Source organism: Numida meleagris, chromosome Z (genome assembly GCF_002078875.1).
Source record: "Numida meleagris isolate 19003 breed g44 Domestic line chromosome Z, NumMel1.0, whole genome shotgun sequence".
NCBI lineage: Eukaryota > Metazoa > Chordata > Aves > Galliformes > Numididae > Numida > Numida meleagris.
The window spans coordinates 49371482-49398408 of record NC_034438.1 but is presented as its reverse complement, the minus strand read 5'-3'; the positions used below and the strand labels follow the sequence as shown (position 1 = coordinate 49398408).

The following is a 26927-nucleotide window of genomic DNA, read 5'->3' as shown; positions in this document are numbered from 1 at the left end:
TTAATCCTCTTAGTCAACACTCTGCAATTTTTCCAGATTTTATACTTCCTCCATTCAAGCCTTTAATCAGTCAGTCTGTCTTTACATAAACAGAGATTGAAGCAAACGTCTTTTTACATTTCTAATATTAATCTTAAAGTTACAGCTATATTTTACTCCCTTCATTGAGGAGTTTTACAATTTAAGAAAAATGCAGAAAGTATCCAACTTCTTGGTAGTGGTTCACTTGCCTAATCCCTATACTTTTGATTTAGCGTGAAGACAAGATTTGTGTTTCTCAAAAACTGCCCGGCATTTGTTCTTAATAGTGTCCTAATTTATAAGCAATGACAGATCTTATCCTCTTCATTTCTTTCATCAGAGTTAGACATCTGTTTCCTATTCATGCCTGTAATATTATATATATAAATTTATATATTATATAGTATATATATATATTATATATACCTTATATAATTATATATATAATTTTTTTTGGACAGCAGTTTTGTGTTTCTGTAATTGATCAGTGTTAGAAAGTATTTACAGAGCTCCTCGGACATCTAGAATCTGTGTACCTATATGCTTATAAGAAATAGAAGATTGAAGCCAAAAGTAGTTTTGAAATTTCTGTGTTCCTGCATATGACAGGATACCAGTGTTTGTGCATGCTTTACTGTGATAAAATTATGCTTGGAATGCAATTCCAGTGCGTTCATGAAAATTATGCATGTAAGGGAATATCCATACAGTATCAAACACTCCAGTTTACCAGTTTTATATTTTCTTTTTTTTTTATAAATACGCTGCATTAATGTCTTTCCTTTGTTTCTTTGATCAGATTTCCACGTAGAAGAGGCTGTGGACTGGCCAGGGTTAGACCTCAAACTAGGCCAAGTTTCTGGTTTGGCTCTGGACCCTGAAAATAACCTAGTTGTCTTCCACAGAGGTGATCATATTTGGGATGAAAAGTAAGTAGACACTTTGCTGAATTACATGTTAAAAGATCAAATTGGTGTGTGCTGTTTGAGTATCTTCTTGAAGAAACAAAATAGATTGCAGACCCTTTCTATTTAAGATTCAGCTTTTTGTGCAGATCCTTTACTATTTAAGATTCAGCTCTTTGGCTTTGAAAGTGCCTTGAGAAGACTCAGAGCTGGTGACTGACAAGTGTCATTTATGGGGTTGCTAGATCCTTAGACAGTAAGAACATGTCTCTGAGGATTAAGATCATTGTACATTAGATCCCAAAGCTGTATAACCAAATTAGTGTGATCTTCACTTAAAATAATTATCTCTGCTTCTCCATGTCGTTGGCTGGATTAACTAGCCTGGGAGAATGGTATTTCAGAAAGGTACAATGTTCTTAATACCTAGGTTTAAGACGTGCAGAGCTAGCTTCAGTGCATCTGAATTGAGTGCATCTGAGGGGAAAAAAAAAAAAAAAAAGGCTTGTTAAAGAGAACTTGCTCAGAACACAATTTCATTACTGACTTAAAAACTAGTGTCATCTCAAAAAGAAAAAAAAAAGCCACTCTTTAGTTTAATACACCCAAAGGTATATTATCTTAGCACAGAACATTCCAAATGGAGTATAGTGTCCCTCTTTACATAATGCTGTCTTTCACTTTTAAACAGCATATCGAACTGTAGGTGCAAAATCTGCATCAAATTGTACCAGAACACTGGAAGTAATTAATAATAGCTTTTAACAGAATTTTGGTAGTGAATTTGCTTTTCTAATTTTTCAAAGCCTCTCTTTTCCATGTATGTAACTGTAAGGCTAAGCAGTAGGTTTTGTTTTTTTTTTCAGTTCCTTTGTTTTAACATATTTTTCAAAAATCAGAGGAGCAGCTTTCTAAACCTTACAGTAAAATGATGCTTAGAATATGATCCTATGGGTAAAAGCTGAATAACATAATGGAGAAGATCAGGCAATGATTTCTGTTCTTGTGCATTGTACCTGTGATCTCTCCAGCTCAAGTGTATATAGATACAGACAAATTTGAAAGAGTGACGCATGCTTGCAATTTCAAGCAGCCCTCTTCAAGTAAATGCTGGTATTGATTTTTTTTTTTCCCTCATCATTCTACAGATGAACACAAATTCTTCTCTTTGTGTCACTGAAGAAAGTACTGAGAAAACATTTGTAAATAAACTGGTAGTTCTATTCATTTCTCACTTCTGTAATGTATGTTTTTGGGATTCTGGCAACTGAGGTGTACTCAAGCCCAGAATAAAAAACGGGAATATGAGACAAATCAGTGTTTAGAAAGCCTACAGAGTTTAAACTTAAAGTTTGATGAATTGACTATTTAGATGGATAAATAATTGGCTGGATGGCCTTATCCAAAGATTTAAAGCCAGTGGCTCAGTGTCCAAACTGAAACCATTAATGAATGGTGTTCCTTGGATATCCGTGCTGGGACCAGTACTGTTTAATATCTAAATTATTTGACATAGGTACTGGGATTGAGTGCACCGTCATCAAGTTTGCAGATGGTACTAAGCTGAGTGGTGCAGTTGACCTTTTACAGGAGAAGGGGTGCCATCCAGAGGGCCCTTGAGAATCTTGAGAATTGGACCTGTGTGAACATCCTGAAGTTCAAGAAAGTGCAAGATGCTGCACCTGGGCTGCAGCAATCCAAGACATCGGTGTAGATGAGGTGATGAAATAATTGAGAGCAGCTCTTCTGAGAAAGGCCTCAGTAAAGCAGTGGATGAAAAACTGAAACATGAGCTGGCAATTTGCTGCTGCCCAGGAAGACAACTGTATCCTGGGCTGCTTCAAAAGAGTGTTGGCCAGCAGATTGAGGGAGGCAATTCTGTCCCTTTACTCCACCTTCATGAGACCCCAGCTGCAGTACTAAATCCAGCTCTGGGGCTAATCACGAGACAAACATGGACCTGTTACAGCAGGTCCTGAGGTGGGGCCTGATTAGAGGGCTGGAGCGCCTCTCCTGTGAAGGGAGGCAATGAGTGTAGGAGTTGTTCAGCCTAGAAAAAAGAGCACTCTGGTGAGACCTTATTGTGGTCTTTCAGTGTATGAAAACAGTTTGTAAGAAAGGTGGAGAAAGACTTCTAACTAAGGCCTTTAGTGACAGAACAAGGGGCAGTGGTTTTAAACTGTCACAGGGTTGTTTTAGATCAGATACAAGGAAAAAAATATTTTTTCAGAGAGTGGTGAGGCATTGGCATAGGTCTGAAATCTATTGATGTATCTAATAACTGTACTGGGTTGTACAAAAGATTCTCTTAACTCAGTCCAGTCCTAGACAGCAGCCATTGCACATATTCTGAGTATTTGCAGCCTGATATTATGGGGACTGCCCAGAAACAATGATTTATGTTCTGTAGCTGTAGGGAGTTACCCCCTCAACAAGTGTACCAGCTTATAGCTTAGGAATCCCTGTAAAACCTTTACACCTTTGTCAGTGAATTCTAGAGTTTGACTGTTGCCCACTGTGTGGGAAAGTCAGTTTTGTAAAAGTACTGTATCTGCTACCTAAGCACGTCATTCAGTATTGTTTAGTTTCCTTTTGCAAACAAGTACAGTCATTTTTAATTCGTCTTCTCATGACTTCTCGTTTCTGCTTCTTCTTTATGGTCCCCACCAGTTACCTCATTTCCAAGTTCAGTGGCCTAATATAATTAATATTCCATTGCATCAAAATAATTGTGTCATTCTTGTCGTCTTTCTATGATTTCCCAGTTCTTACTTTATGAGATGGGGCAGAAGGGACTGTGCTTCAAGGTTATGAATTAGAAGTGCTTTTTCTGTTCCATCCTTCTTTCTTTTCCAGTACGTGACATCATATTTGCTCTTTGAGTGCCACTGTGTAGTCAGCCTTGAACTAACTAATACCTATTAGCTACTGGCTAAAAGAGAATTTAAGAAGGTCCTTTATTTTAATTGTTAATGGTCCTGAGTCTTGTCTGAAATGTTCCAATTCTGTCCATACGGTAATGGTAAAATATTGCATGCTAATCTGCACATTAGTTCGTTACGGAGGCTTCCCATATTTTCCATAGTGCAGGAATTGAGGTTGGAGTAAGGTAAGACTTATTAAAGTCTTAATATTAAATAGTCTTAATATTAAAGTATTAAATCCCAGATATGCAACCAAGATACAAGAGGAACTGTCAATAAGTGAAGCTGGTTATGTGCCTTCCATGAAGCTACCTGTGTGTGAAATACAAATCATTTCAAAGGGGTTTTGTTCACAGGTGGTTTTGTCTTGTGGAGCATAGTTGATCAATAGCTAAGAAATCTCATGCTGTTAGGAATACTCAGGTTAAATAGGCTAAAACTTCTGCAAACCTGTGTTACAGTTTAACCCAGGAGGGAGTTCATCACCATATGTGATGTGCGTTCTCTCACCACCACCCCTCTTCCCAGCGCTTCCTCCAGGGAGATAGGAAAGAGAATCAAAAAGAAAAAAACTAAAACAAAGTGGATTAAGATAAAAACTATGACAGAAAAGGAAGAAAAAAAAAATGTGTGTAGTTATCATTACTGTCATCTTATATACTCTGTATTATCTTATATGTGTGTATATACATACATACAAAACAAGTGATACACAAGCAGTTGTTCACCACCTGCCAACTGATGCCCTGCCAGTCCCGAAGCAGCAGCTGTCCCTGCTTCCCCCAGCCAACTCCTCACCATTTTTCAAGGTTTCTTTCGCATGATGTCATGTGGTATGGAATATCCCCTTGGCCAGTGTGGGTCAGCTGTCCTGGTTCTGTCCCCTCCCACCTCCTTGTGCCCCCAGACCTCTCACTTGCAAGACAGCATGAGAAGCTGAGACATCCTTGGCTCTATGCCACGCTGCTCAACAGCAACTAATACATCAGTGTGTTATCAGCATTGTTTTTCATCTAAAGCCAAAACATAGCATCATACCAGACACTATAAAGGAAAAATCAACTCTGTCCCAGCTGAAAACAGGACAACCTAGTATGACTTCAGAACATGACTGAAGTTAAGTAGTTGCTCCATATCTTTATAGAATCATAAATCCCAAGTCAGAAGGGACCCATTAGGGTCACCCAGTCCAGCTCCTGGCACAACACAATTTCACATCACAGAAAAGCTGCATACTTTTGCGTGCTCAGCCAGTGAGCTTCCTTTTTTATTTTCAGGTATGGGCATACTAAATGGTTTGAGGATCCTTGCATGCATTGTGCTGTGTTCTTATCTTTCATTGAAAAGGAGTCTAAACTTTTCTTTGAAGGGGAATTATCACAGCTTTTGTATGTGGAGGGATAAGAAGTTAACTTGGAAGTTAATGTTTATCATTATAGCAGTAAATACCCAAGTAATTGAGTATAATATTCGTTAGCAAATCATAAACATGATGAATTGAGCCTGAAAGCTCAGATTTTTTCTATTTTAGTGCTTCACCAGCATAGTACAGGAACAAATTAAAAAAAAAAAAAAGTCTGTTAGGAAGCTATTAGGAACTGCACAAATGTTTCCAGTGCATTATTAATACATGCTGTAAAAGCTAGATCCTCGTTCAACTAAATATAGCTGAATGAATGGTCTGCACTGTGTTATAAGGCAACTTTAGTCTGCTTTTGGAGTGCAGAAACACACAATGACAAGTCCTATAATATAGTTGCAGCTTTTCAGTGGCTCTTAGTTCTTTCTTGGCATAGTTTAAAAAATAAAATAATAATAATCCCTTTAAATTATTCATGTTCTCTTAGCACATACTGTTTTCAGTTTTGTCTTTCATGCTATATGCAGTGTGCAATTCAAAAAGAAGATGAAACTATTCAGCTGGCTGAACAATGAATCATTTGAAAGTTTTTTGATTTTGTGATGAAAAAGGATTGACTGTGTGAACAAATTATAAAAAACATAGTAAAGAATATAAAATTTTTCTTGGACATCCTTACTGCATTCTTGACAAGGTAGGTAGGTTTAATTTAGGCTGAGCACAGTGCATGGATATTGACTAAGAGTAGAGCTCTAGGTTATACTTTGAAGGGTTATGAGGTCCAGTGGTCTGTCTAAGCTTAATACATAGCACACTAGAAAGACATCAGATGTAGTACTGAATTGTTTGTATTAGTATGAAGTGTCCAGCTGAGAAGCAGAAAAATAGCTGTGAAATTGTATTGGAGTTTGAAGTTGTGACATTCAGCATGTTTTAGTTGTCCTTTGATATGAAACTGCAGAACCTATTAGAAAACCATGATGGGAGCAGAGCAATATGATGTTTAATATTAAGGTGTTCACTTCTTTTGTTTGCTTTTTCTTTTATTTAAACTAACAGTATTTTTTATTCCCATTTATCAAATAAAAACACTGACTACCTTGTAAAATGGTCTTAAGCCCTAGAAAGAGCGACTCTGTAGCATGCTAGTCATACTCGTAGAAAGGAATATTTGACAGGGAGTTACAGTGTCATATTTATGCTGAAAGCACTCCATTCCCAGAAGAGCTGAGTAGTTTCTAACAGGGAATGCTTAGAATTCTGGACAGGACTGTTCCTAGGATCCAGAATAATAATAAGGAAAGTTGATCAGTTTTTTAAGCTGTCTAGCTAGTCAGTTCTGCAAAGAGATAGAATCATGTTTTCTTGTTGTTGCTGTTGTTTTTGTAGAATATGTACCGTCTCTAAGATTCTCTTCTGTGATTAGCTGTGCTGATTAATAATAATAGCTTCCACAGAGCTTGAGCTTCAGCTGTTTTCACTCGTATCCATTAATATGGGAAAAAATAAAACATTTTAGCAAGGATAAATAGGTAGCAAACAAGCATCTATCATGCAGCTGTGGATGGCAGGAATAAGATTCTTGGCCCCAAACCTAATTCTTTGCGCGCACACATAAAGATTTAACATTAGACAAGCACATTAGAAACTACTGTACTGCTGCCAAAGATTAGTTCTGTCTGAACAGTTGATTTTCCAGTGGTCATCAATACCTGCAGGAATTTTTTGGAGTATCAGATTGTTGGGCCCCTGCTGTTTACTGAAATGTGAGGTGGGCCTTTTGGGAGATTTTGTTGTGTTTGGTTTTTTTTGTTTTTTTTTACTGATTGCTTAAAACCAAGAGAGCTTGTCACAGATGATTACTGTCAATAATGATAAGGAATAAAGCAAAAACTGTCAAGCCATCATCAAAAAAGCAAATGAACATCAGTAGGGTGTGTGTGCCAGTAGTGTTACCCTTGAGCGTGAGCCATCACCCTGTGCTGCTATAAAGGCTAATTGGCTGCATTAGGCAAATTATTGCTAGCATTTCTAAAGCTGTAACCTTTCTCTTCTGCTCAGCATTGGTGAGGCCACACCTGAAGTGCTGTATGTGAAGATGATGAAGGGACTGTAGTATACCCCTGTATGAGGCAGCTGAGAGGGCTAGGGCTATTCAGCCTGGAGAAGGCTTACTGGTTATCAACATCTAGAAATACCTGAATAGTGAGTACAGAGATGACAGAGCCAGGCTTTTTTTCTGTGGTGACCAGGGGCAGGACAAGAGGCAGTGGGCACAAACTGGAGCACAGGAGGTTCGCTCTGACCATCAGGAAGCACTTATGTGCTGCGTGGGTGGTGGAGCACTGGCACAGGTCCAGGCTGTGAGGCCTGGAGACCTTCAGAAGGCCACCTGAACATGAGCCTGGGCACCCTGCTCTGGGTGGCCTTTCTGGAGCCGGGGTGGGACCAAATGGACCCACAGGACCATGCCAACCTTACATTTTGTGATCCTGTGCATCTCACCAAGTGTTTGGGAAGGGCTCTGCAGAGAGTTTTAGTAACATTTTATGCATGATTGTTCCCAGTGAAAAGGATGTATTGATTTTTGTCAGCCGATAAATAAGTAGCTGCAGATAGTTAGCATACATAAAGATGATATCTAAACACTATTTTTTAATTGTAGTCTGTACATAAACTTGAATGCATTATTTTGCAGGTTTTACCGGTTATAAATGAAGCCAGTATTGCTTTTTCACATTGAAAATTCAAGACATATGAATATTTAATATTAAAGAGAGACTAGGCTGTTAGGACTATGGAATTTAAAGCCTTAATAGCTTTATTCATTGCCTTGTCTGCGACTACAAAATATGTTTTTGTTTACCAAGTCACATCAGTCGTAGCTGGGTTTCTCTTAGGGAGATTAAAAAACGGTTTAAAAATATAAGACAGGAGGGAAGAGCATGTCATTTATTAACATTTTTTGTCCCTAATCATGTACCATTTTCTAACATTTAGAAACTGAACAGTGTTTTAATGAAGGTAAACAGAGCATTTGAAGGCTGAATGCATTTTAACAGGTTAAAGGAATAGCCAGCTTCTCTGTAGGGGCACAAACAGCTAATTTTTTTTATTCTTTATACATATATACATTACATATATTCTGGGATGCTAATCAGTTCTGGTTCTTAATGTCCAAAATACATAGTAATGTTGTATTTGTTTAAATTTTTTTTATTAATAATTCTATGTACTTTGAAAATTGTGTGTGGATCTGTGGAGGTAAGAGAAATATATATATATATATATATATATATATATATATACATACACATCGGTTCATACTGGTAGTTATGCCCTGGTGATTAACTATGACTTTACCTAGACTACATTATTTTTATTTGCCATAGCAAAGAAAAAAAAGCAACAAAAACCAACAACAATAAGTTTTTTTGTTTGCTAGCTTGCTTTAGAATTATCCTTAATTGTTGCTGAGTTGGTTTGGTGTTCCTTGTGGTACCTTAGTAGGAAATGCAGACATCCCAACATTAGAGCTCTTATGATCATACAATAATAAAATAAGACTTACTAAAAATAAATTAAAAAAAAAGTCAAGTCGCCCCCACTGGAATTAAAATATAAAACCCGTCTTTAAGTTTTCATGTGTACTTGTCACCACTGGTCTGTTCTAATACCGGCTTTGTATTCCAATGTTTTTGTGTAGTTCTTTTGACACCAAATTTGTTTATCAACAAAGAGGACTTGGACCGATTGAACAAAACACAATTCTTGTTCTGAATCCAAGTAATGCAAAGCTGCTGCATTCCACGGGCAAAAATCTGTAAGTTTTGTGGTTTGTGTGGAGTTTGTTGCCTTTATTAATAGAACTGTTAACATTTCTGTATGTTTTAGCCCCAGAAGTCCCCATTTTCACATGCCTGTTTGTATCCCATTGTGTGATTATAACCTCTTGAGTTTTTTGTGTTTTTTTAATCAGCAAATAATCCAAATTATTTACCTTCTTTACTGCATCTGCTTTCTACCAATTTATTTAACTGGTAGGTATTTAACTTACCAGTCAGATTAGCAGAAATGCAAAGTGTTGTGCATTTTCTTCAAAGTTACTAAATGTTAGCCTGACTGAGAAAACAGAGAAAGCAAATTCCAAATCTGAGACACTCTTGTAAAGAAAATTCTTTACTGTTATCTTTTTTTGTCAAATGTTAACAGGTTATTAGTTTGTAGAGTGGTACTTTATCAATTGATAATTATTTTTTATGTATTAAGATAAACATATTACTATTTCATGATTAAAAAATGAAATCTTCAAATCTACTTTACGTCATTTTTTCTCAAAAGAAGTTTTTAACTTGATTCTTCTACATTTATGTTTGCAGATTTTATTTACCACATGGTTTGAGTATAGATAAAGATGGTAACTACTGGGTCACTGATGTAGCTCTCCATCAGGTACACTTGTGAAGTTGTAATAACTGGACTTTAGTAATTTGCCGTTTTTCTTTGTTTGCTTTCTTCAAGATTTATGTGAACTTATGATGTAAAGTATTTAAATAGGTCTATTAAGACAAACATTAAGAATAATCCCACAGAACTTGGCCTCTGTGGCCTTCATGGAATATAGCTGTGTGGGGTAATTTGAACATAATATTCAGAAATAAAAATACCTGTTTGAAAACAGATTCTTTTAAAAGAAAACAGATTTTTTTCTGCTAAATCTTTGCTTGTCAATTTTCTTGTGCATTCCAACTCAGAATGTACAACTAGTTTGTTTGTTGTACTCATGGGATATTTATGTGTTAAGAAGTAATTTCTCAGAATCAAAACTGTTATAAAGCAGATAGTAGCTCTCATAATCAAAATGTTAAGGTTGCGCTTAGTATATGCATTTCTTCTCTGCAGAATAATATATATATTTCTCGTTGGCAGTCATCCCTCTTCTTACTTCAACATCTTCTCTTTTCCCATTGACTAAAAAGGTTTTCAAACTGGGAGCAGATGCAAAAGAACCATTGCTGATCCTTGGAGTGGCTCTGCAGCCAGGCAGTGACAACAGTCATTTCTGTCAACCAACTGATGTGGCTGTGGACCCAATCACTGGCAGCATTTACATATCTGATGGCTACTGCAACAGCCGAATCGTTCAGTTCTCTCCAAGTGGAGTGTACATCATGCAGTGGGGAGAAGGTTAGAGTGCTTGGTACTTCACTGATGCGCTGCTGTCAATTAATGTTATCGTGAGCTGTGAAATTGCTGATGTTATTACTCTCATTTTTTAAAAATTGTAAATCTCTGTTACCATCATACCTTCAAGGCCTCGGTTGAATTTTTTCCTTTTTCACTGGATTCCACGTTTCTCCTGTTTATTCTGCTAGTTGTTATGGGTATTTATATATTTACTAAAAATAAATACTGCAGCCTGTTAGCATGCATTTAGCACAAGTATCGGCATGTCTTTTTGTATTGTTAAAATGTTCTGACTTTCAAATATATATATCTTTTTTGTAAAAATTTGATGAAATTATTTAAGCTTTACCGTTTTTCTAAGACTTATGACATGATCTCATCTGTTTTAAGTTTTGTTTCTGGCTGAGATATCAGTGACTAAGCTTCGCCAAGTATTGTAGAGGAATGGCTAATTCATAAATTCAGATTTCACAAAGATAATGTCAAAGACTCACAGCTTCCCTAAATGAGTAAAACTATTAGAAGAAGGAGGAAACAATGTTTATTCTTTTCCCAGTGCTATGTTGCACTATGTGAAATGCTGATATTTCAAAGCAGAACTGGTAGTTTCAGTGTGTTCTTTAACAGATATTGTGGATATTTTGTTTTGCAGAGACTTCTTCAGGCAAAGCCAGACCTGGACAGTTTCATATACCCCACAGCTTAGCTCTGATCCCTGAATTGAGTCAGCTCTGTGTTGCAGACAGGGAAAATGGTCGAATTCAATGCTTCAGATTAGAAACTGGAGAGTTTGTAAGAGAGATAAAGCACAAATCATTTGGAAGAGAGTTGTTTGCTGTTTCATATGCTCCAGGTAATTTTATTTTCCTGTTCTTAAGATCACAAGTAGTTGTTTGATGCCAGTATGTCACAATATACATAAAATAATATGTTATTTCATAGAGAGTTCTATCATGTATCTTCAGCCGGATGTTTATTTTCTTTCAAAGTGGTGTTGATGTAATGGAAAATTTTAGAGCTGTCTGTTTTTCCAATTTGCAGGAAGGGAAGCTTGCATAAATCTTTACTGCTGAGAGATGACTGATTAGGCTCCCTAAACGTGATGTCAACAAGTAGATTGTATTGTTTGCTTCCTAGTGACTGCACAGTCAATAACTCGTTAGAAATTATGTTTTAAAATATTTATTTCAAGCTCCATTAAAAAGAGCAAACTAAAGAGCTTCCAAGCCATCAGGGAAAGTGTTGAGATTCTTAAAAGAAAAAATCTGAAAGCAAACAGTTCTAATTTAAAAGTTGTGTGATTTACTGTTAAGATTTGATGATTCATACAATTACTGTATTAAGGTTTTTAGTCAGATTTTTAATATCAGTACCGAAGGTAATGGAAATGTTAAGAACTGGACTAGGAATTTTGGAATGTCTGACTCCTGACTCTCTAGTTGATATCAAATTTAATACCAAGTTTATCTATGTTTCATTTTCTGAGAATTTAAGAAATACTGTACAAGTTGAGGCACTCAGTGTGCAGAGCCCACTGCTGTCTCTGACAGTGGCAGCAGGAGATGCATTCTAGGGAGAATGTGCAAGTCTGACTGCATTTTGTGATCCACTCCTCTTTTTCTCCCCACGCACCCAAAACTACTTTGTCTTAGATGTGGTAGGTGATACCTTTTGACTTTGTATTCGTAGTATCTCTCTTTAAACCTGTTGCCCATGAGTTTTTCTAATCCTCACTTGAGATGCAGAGAGTTAACCAGTATTCAGTATTCAACATATGGGCATCATAAGTTCTTTCATAGTAGCAAAATTATCCTCCTTCACTAATGCTCTTCCTGTTGTTGCTCAGCATTCTTTTGAAATTCTGATTGTCACTGCACATGCAGCCAAAGATTTCAGAGACCTTTTTATTGTTGGCTCTTTGATCTTGAGCTGTCACTGTGAGTTCCAATCTAAGCATCACATATATAAGATCTGGATTTTTTTTTTCTCACAGCAGCAACACCCTGCTGTTGCCTTTGCTGAAGCTCTTCTGCCATCTGTTAGACAGTTCAATTACTCTTAACAAAAAGTCTTTCCAGATGCTCTTGATATCATGACACAAAACTATTCCACAGAATTCAGTATATTCCCCAGTCTGGGAGATGTCACTGTTCACCCGCATTCTTCACATCACTGTTAAATACCATTTAATGAAATTGTTTCTGCCTGTGATCCCTGAAGGAGGGATCCCACTACTCAGAGTTTTCTGTCCTGAAAAATGACTTTTAAGCTCTGGCCTTTGCCTTCTGTTCGTTAATGGATCTTTCCCCCAACAATGGTGACAACTCTGATTCTTTAATAACTTCTGAGGCACGGCCTTGTCAAGAGCTTTTTGAAAATCCCGGGTATGTCTACAGAGTCTCCTTTACTTGCGTGGTGTTTCTCCCCCATCAGGTGAGGCTGAATTTCCCCTTTGAGAAGCCATGCCAACTTGTTTCCAACAGGCCATGTTTACCTGTATGCTCACGAGTCTTGTTCTACGCTCTTATTGGGAATGAAAGAAAGATATGTACATCTGTCTTTCCTAGGCACTCTTTCTGACCTCTTTTTATAAATGTGAAATATTTTGGCATTCTTCCAGTCTCCTGGTAGTGTGGCTGTCTGCAGTGCTAGATGACTCAGTTTGGCTTATTTACTTTCACATTTGACTTCCTTCTGAACTTCAGTGGATGCCATCCGTGCCTAGAGACTTACTAACCTCCAACTTTTTTTAAAGCTTTTTGTATATCTCCTTGAAGTTGAACTGGCTCCTCTGACATCTTTGCTACAGAAAAAAGAAAAAATTGTGTGTCAGATCTCCCCAGCATACCCAACAGTAAGAAGAAACCAATATTGATCTTCCTTTTTCACATTCTTGTGGTCCCAGTGATTGCCTATCTGATTCTCTGTTTTAGGTTCATTTTAAGAACTTTCTATTATCAACATAAACGTCCTTAGCCAAGGCATCATTTTGATTTTTTTCAGCACTTTAACATTCCTGTTTTCATTTGCCCAACCTGCAAAATGCTGCCTTCCTCATTCTTGTCATTTGTACAACGTTTCCAGCTCTTAAAGGACAAACTTTTGCCTTTGACACCTTACTTAACTTCCCTATTGTTGTTTAGTATCCTGTTGAGTTACTTCTGTCTCTGCCAGTCTGTCTGACAGCTTTTTTCCATGAATACTATCTATTATCATTGATCTGCACTGTAGTTTGCAGTGTGTGGGTTGTTACAGAAAATCTAATGTTGTTGCAGGTGGTCTGCTCTTTGCAGTTAATGGAATGCCTTATCCTGGAGAGTCAGAGCCACTGCAAGGATTTGTGATGAACTTCTCTACCGGAGAGATAATTGATACTTTCATTCCTCTTAGAAAGGTAGAGTATTATACAGAGTTCCTGGTGTGTATACTTATGTTTAGGAGATTGTTGACAACGTTCTACTTCTGCAGCTTATGTAAGATTATTACATTATTATTACAGGAAATTATATGTTTTAAAATGCATCATTTTCAAAGGAATTTTTCATAATACGAGCTTGATAATCAAGCTAGGTTATCAGGCCTTAGTTTCTACACACTCAAAAATTATACTACCTTCAAGGTGATCTCTTTGGGTAACGCCATCAGTTAAGATAAATTTACTTTATAGTTGGCAGATAGTTATTAAAAACCAATATAGAAGAAAAGTAAAGGTCCAGAAATATTCATACAATTACATGCTAACACTATATCAGAAAGAAAAAGATATTCCTAAGCAGAAATAAAGTTCAACTGCATGGTTATACCTGCTCTTTGCAGAAGATTAGTATGAAGCATAAACAGCATTTATACAGTATTATGAAAAAATTAAAGTAGAATTCTTGATTGTAGATTGTCTGAGACTAAAGAATGAATGTCAAGATTCCCATTTCTAGTTAGCGTGTACACTTTGTGATTTGCAGTCCAGTTCCAAGTGATACTAGAGAAAGATATTTATTCTTGAGTGTAGCAAATTCCTGTGCTGCCTACAGACTGACAAAAACTAAATATGTGACCTTATAACAAGGATTAATTGTTTCTATATAAACACACATAGAAATTTTGTCATAATGTTAGCACATCAGTAGTCCTTATGAGGGCTTTTTTATCTAATGGTTTTCAGCAGTGGGTTCATTTACAATTGCCAAAGTATTTTCATTATCGTCTAGAGAATTGGTGGGTATTAGATAGTTTTAAGTGTTTGTGCAGTTTCAGATCCTTGGGAAAAATTGCTGTGTGCTTGAATTTTGTCTCCAGACAGTAGAGCAGGTATACAGCTTTCATAACTTGAGCCAAGATCAATCTTTAACCTAGGAATGTCTTCAGAGATTAGATAAATGAAAATACTCCAAATTCAATCTTGAAATACTTTTGAATTGTTTTTATGCTTTTATAAAATTTTATATTCACAAGTAAAATAGACACACTTCTTCATCTGGGAAAAATTCCACTAAGAATGATTATGAAAAACAAAATTCAAGTAATGGGAATCTCTCACTTATTAATATTTTGAAAGGATGACTGTACTGAAATTTTTAGCATTTGTTATCTGTGTTCCTAATCACTTCCATTCCATTTGGCTTATGCAAAACTTTACACATAAAGAAACATGGTTTAGGATTAGAGTGATTTTTCTTTTCTTTTGGTTTCATATGTTTTTGGTGGTGATTGGTTTGAGGGTTGTTTTTTTTTTTTGAGAGCAAGAGGGTGATTCTTTCTTCTGTAAACAATTCTTTTGTCAGCTAAAGGATGGAGTATTCAGTCCTGAGAGCTAAAATAGAACAATTAACAGAACTTGACCTGATAAATAAGTTCACCGTATTCAATTTTCCAGGCTACTCACTGGAAGGAAAAATTCTTAATTTGTCTGTCCTACTTGTCAAGAAAGTAGTTCTAGATTGAGTCAAGGCCTGCTGCTGCAGGTTGGAGTATCCCTAAGTCATTGTAAAAGAAATGATAGATTAAGAATCTTGTTTTAGGGAGGAATCTGTAACTCTCTGTGTCTAGGCGAATATAGTAGATACTCAGGAAAGGCATTTAGGAAAGAGCAACATGTGCTTCTACGAAGACACTGCCTTATCCCAGCTTTTATTCCCAGTTCTTCGGTTTCTCAGGGCTAGGAAAGTGAACTGCCATTTACTCTAAAGCTTTTTACTCTGGGCAGCAGTTATAATAGCTGGGAAGAAACATTTCTTAAAAACAATGGCAGATAATTTTTAGTTCTTTTCTGGTATATAAATTATAAGTTGCAGATAGAGTAGGTGTTGCCTTGGAATGTACTCACCACTGTGGCAGCTTATCCCTTCTCCTTGAAGTTCTTCGTTTAACTAGTTTGCAGATAACCAAGGACAATGGTTCGGGTCAAGAAGTTAATTTGAAGTCTAAAGCCATGTGGAAGGGCCCATTGTGGAAAGACTTAATATTTTTGGCGCTGTTTGTTTACCCGCCTATTATTTCATCATCTCTCAGATAGATGAGCGCTTGTGTCACACACTTGTTTGTAGATCTTGTGGTTAAGATTGAGAAGCCATTCATATTTAGGATAACATAATAAATGTATGATAAGAAGCAATGTCATCTTTTAATAATCATTCTAAACAATAATTAAAACCTTTATGTATTTTGATATTTCTCCTGATCTGTCATTATATGTAGTGTGCCCACTAAAATCATGTATATTTTCTGGTAAATTATGGTTTTTCATCCATCACACTCCTAACTTGCAAAATGGGATCCTAGGTTCAGCTGTTTCTAACATTAAATCTGTAAGCAATGATACACTGGCATAGAATGCTGACATGCTTCCTTGAAAAACGAACCAGTTAGCACAGAGCTTTACTAGATTTCCTGGAGAATGAGTGATCTAGTGCCAATGCTTAAAGCTGCTATGCTAATGGAATACATACAAGCTGATACATTGCTTGTTACATGTGCTTAAGAACATTCAGGTCACTTTCCTTGTTTAAAAGATAAGAAATGCAAGTTTACACTGGGGGTAGCTACATAATGCTATCCACAGAGTCCACTTTTAGTAAACTACATTTCTATCAAATATTCTTTTTACCACTATCATTCATAGCTGTACATGCCATATGTATCTCATGTTTCACAGGATAAAATTGAATGGTAGAATATAAATACGAATTGCTAAGCATTAGTATATCTGATAATCTCCATGATGTTATCCCTGGAGAAGGCAAACAAATAATAGAGGTATAATTCCTCTCCCTTCACGCACATTAGACCCGCCATGTTTTCCAGTCTACGGACTGGATATGACCATTCTCAAGCTTTGGGGTGAGAAAGACCTCATGAATGTGTAGGCACTGAAGAGTAATCTGTCGCTGCTTGTCTTCACAGAGCTTTGAGATGCCACATGATATTGTTGCTTCAGAAGATAAAACAGTATTTGTTGGAGATGTTCATGCCAGAGCAGTGTGGAAGTTTGCAGCCACAGACAGTATGTTCTTTTTGTTCTTACTGTCACATCCTGACGTTTTGTGTTTTCAGATACTTACTGCTTATCTGATGCTGGTTTAATCACAGTGATTTCAGTACACAAAATGCTCTGCCTGCAGAAGTTCTTTTAAAAGAACATTCATTAGCATTACTGCATGCTCCGTCAAAGGGGAGTCCTGTGTATATGAGAAGAAATCAAAATGTATTTGCCTCATGGTAGATCTGCCCCTCATTACGTCAATGCATGCTTAAACAAAAGCATGACTTTTTAGCGTTTAGTTTCTTTTTGTGTGTCATATGCTGACAAGTCCTCTGCTTCCTTTAGAAAACTTTCTAGGGCTGAACTGAAATCACAAGTCAGCTTTAAACTTCTTTTCATTTGTTTGGGAGTATTTATCATTGGAAAATGAATGCAGCATCTTTTGAAGTCCTATTCTTATCAAGTAGAAATATTTCCCAATTTTAATGTAGTAACCCCCAAACTTAATAGCCTGATGTCAGGGAGAGAAGCCTTATTAGTCAGACATCAGTTTAGTAGGATTCAGAGAAGAGAATAAATGGAATAAGGATATATAAGGATAATGAATAAACTTCAAGAGAATAGAAATATAATCTATCATTACATCATCTTGGATAAAAAAATATATATGAGAGACATAAAATCTCAGGCTTGAGGGTGTTAGACAACCAGCAACAGTCTGCTGTTTCAAATGAACTTCTGACTAAGCCAGTTACTCCACATTTGTCTGTTTATAATTCATGGATTTTCCTATGGGGCACCTGTTATCAGCTGCTGTTAGTAAAAGGAAATGGGACCAGATAAGTCTGAATGGATGTGCCTTTTTTCTGCATCTAGTAACCTGAACAAGAATACTTCTAGGCTTTTATTCAAAGAAATTTGAGAATAAGAACAAAGTGATTTCTTCATCACTTACACATTCAGAGAGGAAAGTACTTACTATCTTATTTTTGACTGAAGCTGCAGTATAGCACTGCAGTAGCTAAGGAGTCCTGGTTCAACCAGTCTTTAATCTATCATGATTTGTGTTGTAATTGGCAGTGTTCGTTTTTGTAGAACTCCCTGGAAGCCTTGCACATGTCCATAAAGCATAAGAATTAATTATTGCAATACTTTTTATGAAGCAAGGTCTCTTCTTTTTTATGGCCTTGTGAGCTGTTGAATAGTTTATATTGCCTCTACTTCGTGAAGTTCAGATGCTAGTTGGATTGTTTACTATAGGATTGTAATGTACATTTGAGAAAGCTAGCAGGAAAATGTCAGTGAGTGTCCTTCTGAAATGTCAGTTGTCCTGAAGAATGATTTTGTTTTACAGAAATGGAACATCGGTCAGTTAAAAAGGCTGGTATTGAGGTGCAGGAAATAAAAGGTTAGTCTGATTCTGAATGGAAATGAAGGAACCAAAATTTTCATATAGACTATGTCCATTTCTGCCAAACTGGGGTTAAAAAAAATGCGAACTAGTTTGATTTTTTTTATTTTTCACCACCATTTCATACATATATTCATTGATAAAATGAGTTGGCACAGAAAGTAAGAGAAAGCAGCTTATAACCATGGTACTTAGTAGGCAGTAACTCACAGCCAGCCAATGCACATTTTCGGTAATGACTTGTGCTTTACAAGCATGAAGATGAAAATTTAACAAGGGGTTTAACTTTGCATCACTGTCTGCTTTGGTCCAGATTGGTGTATGTGTTAGCTCCCTTAGATGCAGAAATAGTTCTGAAACATAATGGCAATAGCTGCTCCCCAGCAGCTTTCTCCTTATTCTAACATCCTGAACCAATAAAGAAGGTTTTTTTGAGACAGCAATTGGTTCATCTTTCTGCACAATCTTTCAGCGTGCAGTCTCCTCGGTTACACTGTATATCAAAAAAGTCATTCGTTATATTCTTATCTATTACTTTCTAGACTTACTGCTTTTTTTCTCATTTTATATGAACGAGAATGGGAGCTAAAAAAGGAAAATGTAGAAATTTAATATGAGGGGATTAGGGAATGTATGTAGATAAAGTTGAAGGGGGCAAAATAGTAGTTCATGAAGATGAAAAGTAGTTTTAACCATTAATCTTCTGTCTTATAGACTTCTGTGTTGGAGAGGAAAAGTCTATTTTTCTTTCAGCAAAATAGTGCCTGGCAACTAAGAGAGCTTTATAAAATGTTCAGCTGTTCTTATTTGGTTTCCTTTAGTTGGATTCAGTACTTTTTTGCTTTACCTTATGCATGTATATTCAGACAGAGAAATGTACTAAAAGATCCCAACTGCCACATGCAACACGTAGCAGAAAAGAAGTAGGTGGCCATTTCAAAGCAGTGAAATTCTTACTGTCAAAACAGTTACCCTTCTGTTTTACCCTATTGGTGCATGAGTACTCTTGAAGCATTCAAAAGGGGGAAGTGCTGAAAAGGAAGCATCTGCAGTATAAATAATCTAGGGATGTGTCAATGTGTTTCAGCTTTTTTTTTTAGGTAGATACCATCCTAGCTGACAACTCTGATGTTACAGAGCATGTTGAAATAGCATCACATGGGGTAAGAAACAGTTTTAAAGAAAGAATCTCTAAAGGGAATATACAGAATCATAGAGTCAAAGATTCACCAAGCTTGGAAAAGATCTTCAAAGTCATCTAGTCCAAAAATCCACCTACCACCAATATTTCTCCACTAAACCACATCCCATTGCACCACATCTAAACATTTCTCGAACACCTTCAGGGACAGTGAGTCCACCACCTCCCTGGACAGCCCATTCCAGCACCTGATAACACTTTTGGAGAAGAAATTTTTCCTCATATCCAAACTGAACCTCCCCTGGCACAACTTGAGGCCATTCTTTCTCATCACTAGTTATGCCAGAGAAGAGGCCGACCCCCACCTTGCCACAACCTCATTTCAGGCAGTTGTGGAGAGCGATAAGATCTCCCTTGAGCCTCCTCTTCTCCTGACTGAACAATCCCCGTTCCCTCAGCAGCTCCTCATAATGCCTGTGCTCCAGACCCCTCACAGCTTTGTTGCTCTTCTCTGAACACGCTCCAAGGCCTCAATGTCTTTCCTGCAGTGAGGAGCCCAAAACTGGGCACAGTACTTGAAGTGCTGCCTCACTGGGGCTTAGTACAGGGGGACGATCACCTCCCTACTCCTGCTGGCAGCACTATTTCTGATACAAGCCAGGATGCCACCGGGCTGCTTGGCCACGCAGGTACACTGCTGGCTCATATTCAGCTGATGTTGACCAACACTCCCAGGTCCGTTTCTTCCATACAGTCTTCAGCCACTCTGCCCCAAGCCTGTAGCATTGCCTGGGGTTGTTGTCGTCAAGGTGCAGGACCCAGCACTTGAACCTCATGCAGGTGGCATCTTCCAGAGATCCAGCCTGTCCAGATCCCCCTGAGGGCCTTGTTACCCCCATGTAGATTGACACTTCCTCCCAACTTGGTGTCATCTGCAAACTTACTGAGAGTGCCCTCAATCCCTTTGTCCAGGTCATCAATAAAGATAATTTACAGGACAGGCCCCAGTACTGACTCCTGGGGAACACAACTTGTGACCAATCACCAGCTGGATTTAACTCCATTCACCACCACTCTCTGGGCCCAGTCACCCACACAGTTCTTTACCCAGCAGAGAGTGTACCTGTCCAAGCCATCAGTTGCCGGCTTCTCCAGGAGAATGCTGTGGGAGGCAGTGCCGAAGGCTTTGCTGAAGTCTAGGTAGACTATGTCAGCAGCCTTTCCATGATCCACAAAGCAGGTCACTTAATCATAGAAGGAGATCAGGTTGGTCAAGCAGGACCTACCTTTTGTGAGGTCTGGACCTGATCCACTGGTTGTCCCACACATACCGTGAGATCTCACTCTTATTTGACGAACTGCAGTGTTGCTCATAGGTTGGCAAGGATAGTGGTAGGAAAAGGAGTTCATGGCCATTTCCACAGAGTGGGCTATCTTTCTAATAATGTTAGTTGAAATTTGAAGAGTCTACTATTCATTCAGATGATTTTTTAATTGGATACAGAATAGAATCACAATTTATTTAATGGTTGTGATGTAGCTACCTTTTTAGACAAGCAGTTAAAATATTAAAATACGTAGCTAGACAGTTGTCATGAAAAAATAGCATGAAGTACATGGTCTTTCATACACTTGGAACATAAGTAAAGGATTTTATTGAAACTGTTTTTCTCTGCGTAGGTGGAGAGGAAATAGCGGGGAATGACTGGATGCAGTTTTCAGAAGCTCTTTACAGAGGCAAAGTTCTTGCATGAGACATAGCAGTTCTGAAAATGTAACCCTCTGTCAGCAGTTTTTTGAAAGCAACTTTAAATGCTATCCTTTTTGTCTGTGATAATACAGTCCCAGATTGTTAGATTGTTGATAGCTATATGAGCTTTCTAAATTTATTATGAGAAAGTCATTTTCAAAAGGAGATATGCTTATTTGCAAAATAGAATTTTTTTCAGGATCTGTGCATATTTAAAATAAATTGGTTAACTAAAGGCATAACCCTGCCTGGCACCTCTTCTTTCTGAGAAAAAGAGAAGGCATTCTTGCTAGACAGTGGTATCGTTCTCTCTGCCTTACGTTCTTCTTCTCTGAGGTTAGAAGTAAGCATTTGGAAGGAAAACTTTCAGGAGCCAGACAGGATGGAGAATGAGATCCCTCTTTAGTGAGAGCTAATTATGTCTCCATTTGCCTTTTGTTTCCTTGTTACTCAACACTTCAGGTGTTCTCGTGGTTGTTTTCTTTAATTCCTCATTCTGTTGCTTGATGCTTACGAATTACTTACTGAAATTGTCTTCTTTTTTAAAGCATCAGAAAGGGTTGTAGAAGCCAGACTGAAAAACAACCCAGAACCAGCAGACCCTCTAAAGAAGCAGGAAAAACAGCATTTGGTCCGACAAGCGAGTACTGGAGTTTCCTTTGTTCTTATTACAACTCTCCTAATTATCCCTGTTGTTGTCCTGCTGGCAATTTTAGTATTTATTCGTTGGAGGAAGGCAACGGTCTGTGGAGGTAACCATGAATAACTGTATGGAACAGGTCTTTATCATTCCATTTCAGCACATCTCTGAGCACAGAAGGACATGGACGTGAGGAGTGCTATCCCTTTACCCTTATACGCAGGTTCATTGATTTTGCATGAAACTAAGCGTCAGCACACATTTAGCAATGACACCCAAATTTGTTCTTGTACCTCAAGCCACCATCCTGTCAGCACATGTATCCATTGCTTCCCTTTAATTGGGCTCAAGAACGTATTTGTGTTATTGGCTAGAGTCCATTAACAGTGCAGTTTGATTTTCACTTTGGGATCTTTAAATTGTTAAGAACAGAGGGCTGTGGGTGTTATAAATGTATAACCGTGCATTGCCACAATACACCTTAATTCATTGCTCTGAGGATTTTGCCTTGTGATTACAGTGCTACTTAAATTTGTTTTTAATTCATATTATATAACAGCATTGTTTCTGAGAAGCTGGTAGACTGTAGTAGGAGTTTGATGATTAAAATCACGGTTTTTTATTTTGTATGGCATAAACAATTTCGTGAAAGTATTTTCAGTAAGCATGGAAAACATACGTGGTACAGGCAAATTATGGTTCTGCCATTGGCTGAGACATCGTATCAAAGAGAGGGCCATTCAGCAATCTGATTTTACTGTGCCACTGAGTTGGATACAATTTTTTTGATGTGTTAAAATCTCCTTCTGACTGTTTTCTGTGTTCAAGCATGTGTGGCACACCAAGCGTGCTCTCACTGGAATACTGCACTGCTGTGCTCCATGATTGCATTGCATACCAGCAGCTTCACCTTCTGTAGTGATTCACACAGTGAAATAGCATAGTGTAGTTACACCGGTAAAAGTAAACTTCGTGCACAGGTTTATGGAATATAAGTATTACATAGAGAAATTCTGGTTATGGCTTTTTTTCTTTGAGATCAAGGATTGGAAGGTTTGCCAGGGAGGAAGATGTTCTTTGTTTGTGGGGAGAAGGATTTGTTCCAGCACACCTGAAGGAATTTACAGATCACTGTCTTTCAGAAAGCATTCATCTCTGAAGACGAACTATATTACCTGCAAATATCAAGTTGTATTTTGTCCTGTGCCAGAGTATAGTTGTTGGTTGTGTGTGTTATAAACCATGGGATTCTTGTCCTTCCTGTGAACTCTTGGCAGTAGCAGAACACTTGAAGGAATCAAATTCTTGGAAATAACTTATGTGGGAAACTTCTCAGTGGCTAAAGTGCCTTACACTGAGTATTTGCGGTATAATTATTCTGTTAAGAATTATCACTTTTCACCTTAACCAAGAAGTTGAAAATTCAGTGTGCTTGATGCTCCTGATCGATGTCATCAATGTCTGTGCTCTGTATTAGAAAATAGAAATAATTACTGAATCACAGTATCATTTTTAAGGTCATTTTTGAAATCTGTGTTATCTTTCAGCTGATGGTGAGCAGAAACTTGACACAAATTCAGGCCGAATTTTAGGCAGACTTAGAGGTAAGTAACACCTAAGATTTTTCAAGCACCCAGTAGGTGCAGGTTTTTTTCTTTTGGTAACTTCTAGTGGAACTTTCTCAGAGAAAGTTCAGGGAAAATATCTTTTTTAACTCCTTTCATCCAGCAGTATCTGCCCACTAAAAAAGGAAGTGGAAGAGGAGAGGCCATTAATAATGTATCTGGTGAATGGAATGAAGTGCTTTGAGACTGGGCAGTCTGGTAGGGATGTGGATAGCCTGCATAAAGACTTCCAGTGAAACAATGTTTGCTGAAAAAATAATATTTGAAACTTCAAAGATGAGTTTCCTTCCTGTTCCATAATCTCTATAATTAGCTCTTGTGCAGATCTTCAAAAACACTTCCTAGAAGGACACTTAAAAGAAGTATTGAGTGTGTAGGTAGATTTTGATTTTCTCCCTGCACGCTAAAGCAGTTTCCTTCCCACAGGGAAGGGTGGTGGTGGCCTCAACCTTGGGAACTTCTTTGCAAGTCACAAGGGCTACAGCCGAAAAGGGTTTGACCGACTCAGCACCGAAGGAAGCGATCAAGAAAAAGATGAAGATGATGGCACAGACTCCGAAGAGGAATACTCAGCACTTCCACCCCCACAAGCACTTTCATCTTCCTGAAAACAGCCTTCGAGTTCTCCATTATATGATTCAACCCAGAATGTCAGATTCCTTTTCCCTTAAGCACGTTTAAGATTTTGTGTATTTAATTGTAAACTGTACTAGTCTGTGTGGGGGCTGTACACTGGTTTCTTTAATTTTTGTTTGGTTTTGAGTCTTTTTTTAAGTGGAGGAGTGTATGGAAGTTGCATATCAGTGCCGTTGTTTTTTATGTGACCATCTTAATACAGCATACAGTCTTCTTCTGATTGCAGCACTGATTTAAAGCAGTAGTATTTTCTCATAACAAATTGGGGATCTTTTCTGTATTTGTAAATAAATTGTATTACCTGCTTTGAGAAAGTATTTTTCCTATAAATATTCTGTTGCCAATTTCTTTTTTGTGCCTTTACTCTTCCATGTCCTTAACTGTTGCAGTACAGAGAAAATACAGTGCCACAAAAAAATGAAGCTGCTAAATCTTCCTCTATTTTTTTAAAATCACTAACATTATATTGCATTGAAGGAAAAAAAATATCTATTTAACTGTTTTTTCTTCTTGACTTGATGTGTTTCTGGGATGTCTTATTTTTAGATGGTATCACTGTTAGAACACTATTTTCAGGAACTGAATGTAATTTGTGTAATAAAGTGTTCGCAGAGCATTAGCTGTCTGAGTGTACTCTGGAATTTTTGCATGCTTTTAGGTTTTTTGTATACAGCTTTTGTAAAAGTTACACAGACCACTTAATACAGTAAAAAAAAAAAAAAAAAAAAAAAAGAAAAAAAATTAATGTCTTCTACCAGAGGAGAAAAAGTGCTGTTTTGTGCGAAAGCTGGAAAATATTTTGTTATGTCACAAGGTTTGGTTTCTTTGTTTTGGGGCTGTTTGTTTTGCTTTTGTTTTTTAATACTCATGATTTATATACGTGTAAAAACATTTAAAGAGGAAATGTATGATAAAACCACAGGGTATGTAATAAAACATGGTCACAGCTAAGAGGAAGCTCACGTCTCAAATTACATACGCAGATCAGTCAGGGTAGGCATCTAGCGCTACCTGATGGACATTTCTGATTGTCGTGTTTCTCCTCGCTCCCATTTTCATGCATGCAGCAGTAGTGCTGATTCCTAATGTGCGCCCTCTTGGAACAGAAGACCTGCCAGATAATTGTCCTCCTGCCTGAGTCATCGAAGTGTGAATCACTGTGTGACGTTGTCACGATTTATCAGTCTAGTTTGAGGACCAGCGCGTGATTAATCTCCTTTTAAAACCTGAGTTATGAGCAGAGTGTACGCAGCTGTAATTGCCACAGGGTTTTATGAAACAGCTTTCATGATCATCGGTGTGGGTGTTGTAGCGCACTGCTGCTGGTGATTAAAAGAGCTCAAAAAGTAGGCCTTGGGTTCACTGTGGGTGTGGGTTTTGTGAGGTGTTTTGTGAGGCAATAAAGGGAATTGTACAGCAGCAAAAGACAAGATTCCTCACCCAGCCTGAGGGATTTTATACATTTCCCCTTTGCAGAAAAAATACTTGGAATCCTTGGAAGATTTTTTTTTTTTTTTCAAAGATAACTTTCTAAAATGCTGGAATATAGGCTCCATTTCCTAGGGCATGTTCTGTGTTGCTTCCTTTCCAGATATTACATATTTTCCTAGTGCTGTAAGGACAGTGTTTTTCTGTCCTGCTTTTGGAAGCAAGGTGGTTTTTGTTTTTGTTTTTAGGTGTGCCCTTGGTCACCTTGTGTGCGAGAAAAGATGAACAGGGTAGCTCAGAAGAACCCTTTAAATCTTTCTTCGGACAAGACAAAAGTCGCTAGTTTACAGGAAGTTTTTAATGAGAGCTATTGAGAAAGCTGAGGTGGCACTGCTAACATAGGCAGCGTAAATGGCACCAGTTCTGAAAAGTAATGAGCTTTCATCAAACGTGATCAGTGAGGATGTGTGTTTTTTTTTTAATGAACAGCATGGAGTTGCCCACACTGAAACTCCAAAGACACGACACTAATTTTTAAGAATTGCTTATTAATCTTAAGCCTTTTTGGGTTGGGAGGGGAGGAGAGGGGAGGCGAGGTGGGGGCACATGGCAGCCATGGGGAGAACGCACTGGATGGCAGCGTGTGGGTAACATCACGTCACCTGGAGGCGTTCCAGTTAGATGGAATTACTGTCCCAATTCAGCAGCTGCCCTTGCCACAAATATCATTAGGTGTAAATTGATTCCTTGGGAAGCACCTTGATTAAGGAGAATTTTCTAATTAAGCTGTATGCTGTAGTAGTTAATGAGGATTTACAGATCAATACAGTAAATGGCAACGCCATCTAGTTTGTGAAAGCTGGATTTATTTCCGTCGTACCAAAACTTTTAGGTCAGCGATGTCTGCCGTGTTACACAGCATTCGGATTCAGTGTGTGGGTCATGGTACTGAGAACCATGCGCAAATAAGACAAAGAAATCCTTGTCGATTGAAATTAAAAACTGAAATTAAGCCACTGTATTTTCTGTGTAAAAGAGATGGTAAGAAACTAAAGTTTTAGCACCCTGTTTTGCCTTTACCTATAAAGCATATTTCTTAATTCTTAGAAGTGAAAGATTGTCTCCATTGCAAATAATCAAAATTTATTAGCAAAATATTGCTGTGATGTTACTGCTCCCAAAGCTCCTCTCCAGTTCCTGTGAAAAATTTAGATTTGCCTGTACGGAAGCAAAACCTGCACACTGCTGGGTTTGGCCTCTGTAGCTTCAAAACAGAAGGAGCATCTGACTGGCTTTGTTCCGCAAGCACTGGGAGAGCTGCATGGGGGCCAAGGTGCAAGTAACATCAGATTTTTTTTAAATGCTGAGCTGCTTCCTTCAGTCCTTTCTGGTAACATTTCCACTAATTATTTCCATGTGAAGCA

General features: G+C 37.7%; 1 protein-coding gene across 6 annotated transcripts in view; it reads left to right on the top strand.

Moving 5' to 3' along the window:
- Nucleotides 1-24694, top strand: part of PAM (peptidylglycine alpha-amidating monooxygenase) — a 141357-nt gene extending 116663 nt beyond the window's left edge. For 2 of the 6 annotated variants that reach the window (XM_021380514.1, XM_021380518.1), the window contains 11 exons: nucleotides 821-950; nucleotides 8917-9033; nucleotides 9590-9662; nucleotides 10190-10397; nucleotides 11050-11250; nucleotides 13673-13791; nucleotides 16794-16893; nucleotides 18227-18280; nucleotides 21723-21926; nucleotides 23362-23418; nucleotides 23866-24694. In XM_021380514.1, coding sequence (XP_021236189.1) covers nucleotides 821-950; nucleotides 8917-9033; nucleotides 9590-9662; nucleotides 10190-10397; nucleotides 11050-11250; nucleotides 13673-13791; nucleotides 16794-16893; nucleotides 18227-18280; nucleotides 21723-21926; nucleotides 23362-23418; nucleotides 23866-24047 — 1445 coding nt within the window. In that variant the 3' untranslated portion in view covers nucleotides 24048-24694. The remainder of the gene's footprint in view (nucleotides 1-820; nucleotides 951-8916; nucleotides 9034-9589; nucleotides 9663-10189; nucleotides 10398-11049; nucleotides 11251-13672; nucleotides 13792-16793; nucleotides 16894-18226; nucleotides 18281-21722; nucleotides 21927-23361; nucleotides 23419-23865) is intronic. The other 4 variants (XM_021380513.1, XM_021380512.1, XM_021380515.1 and 1 more) reach the window with 3 other exon arrangements.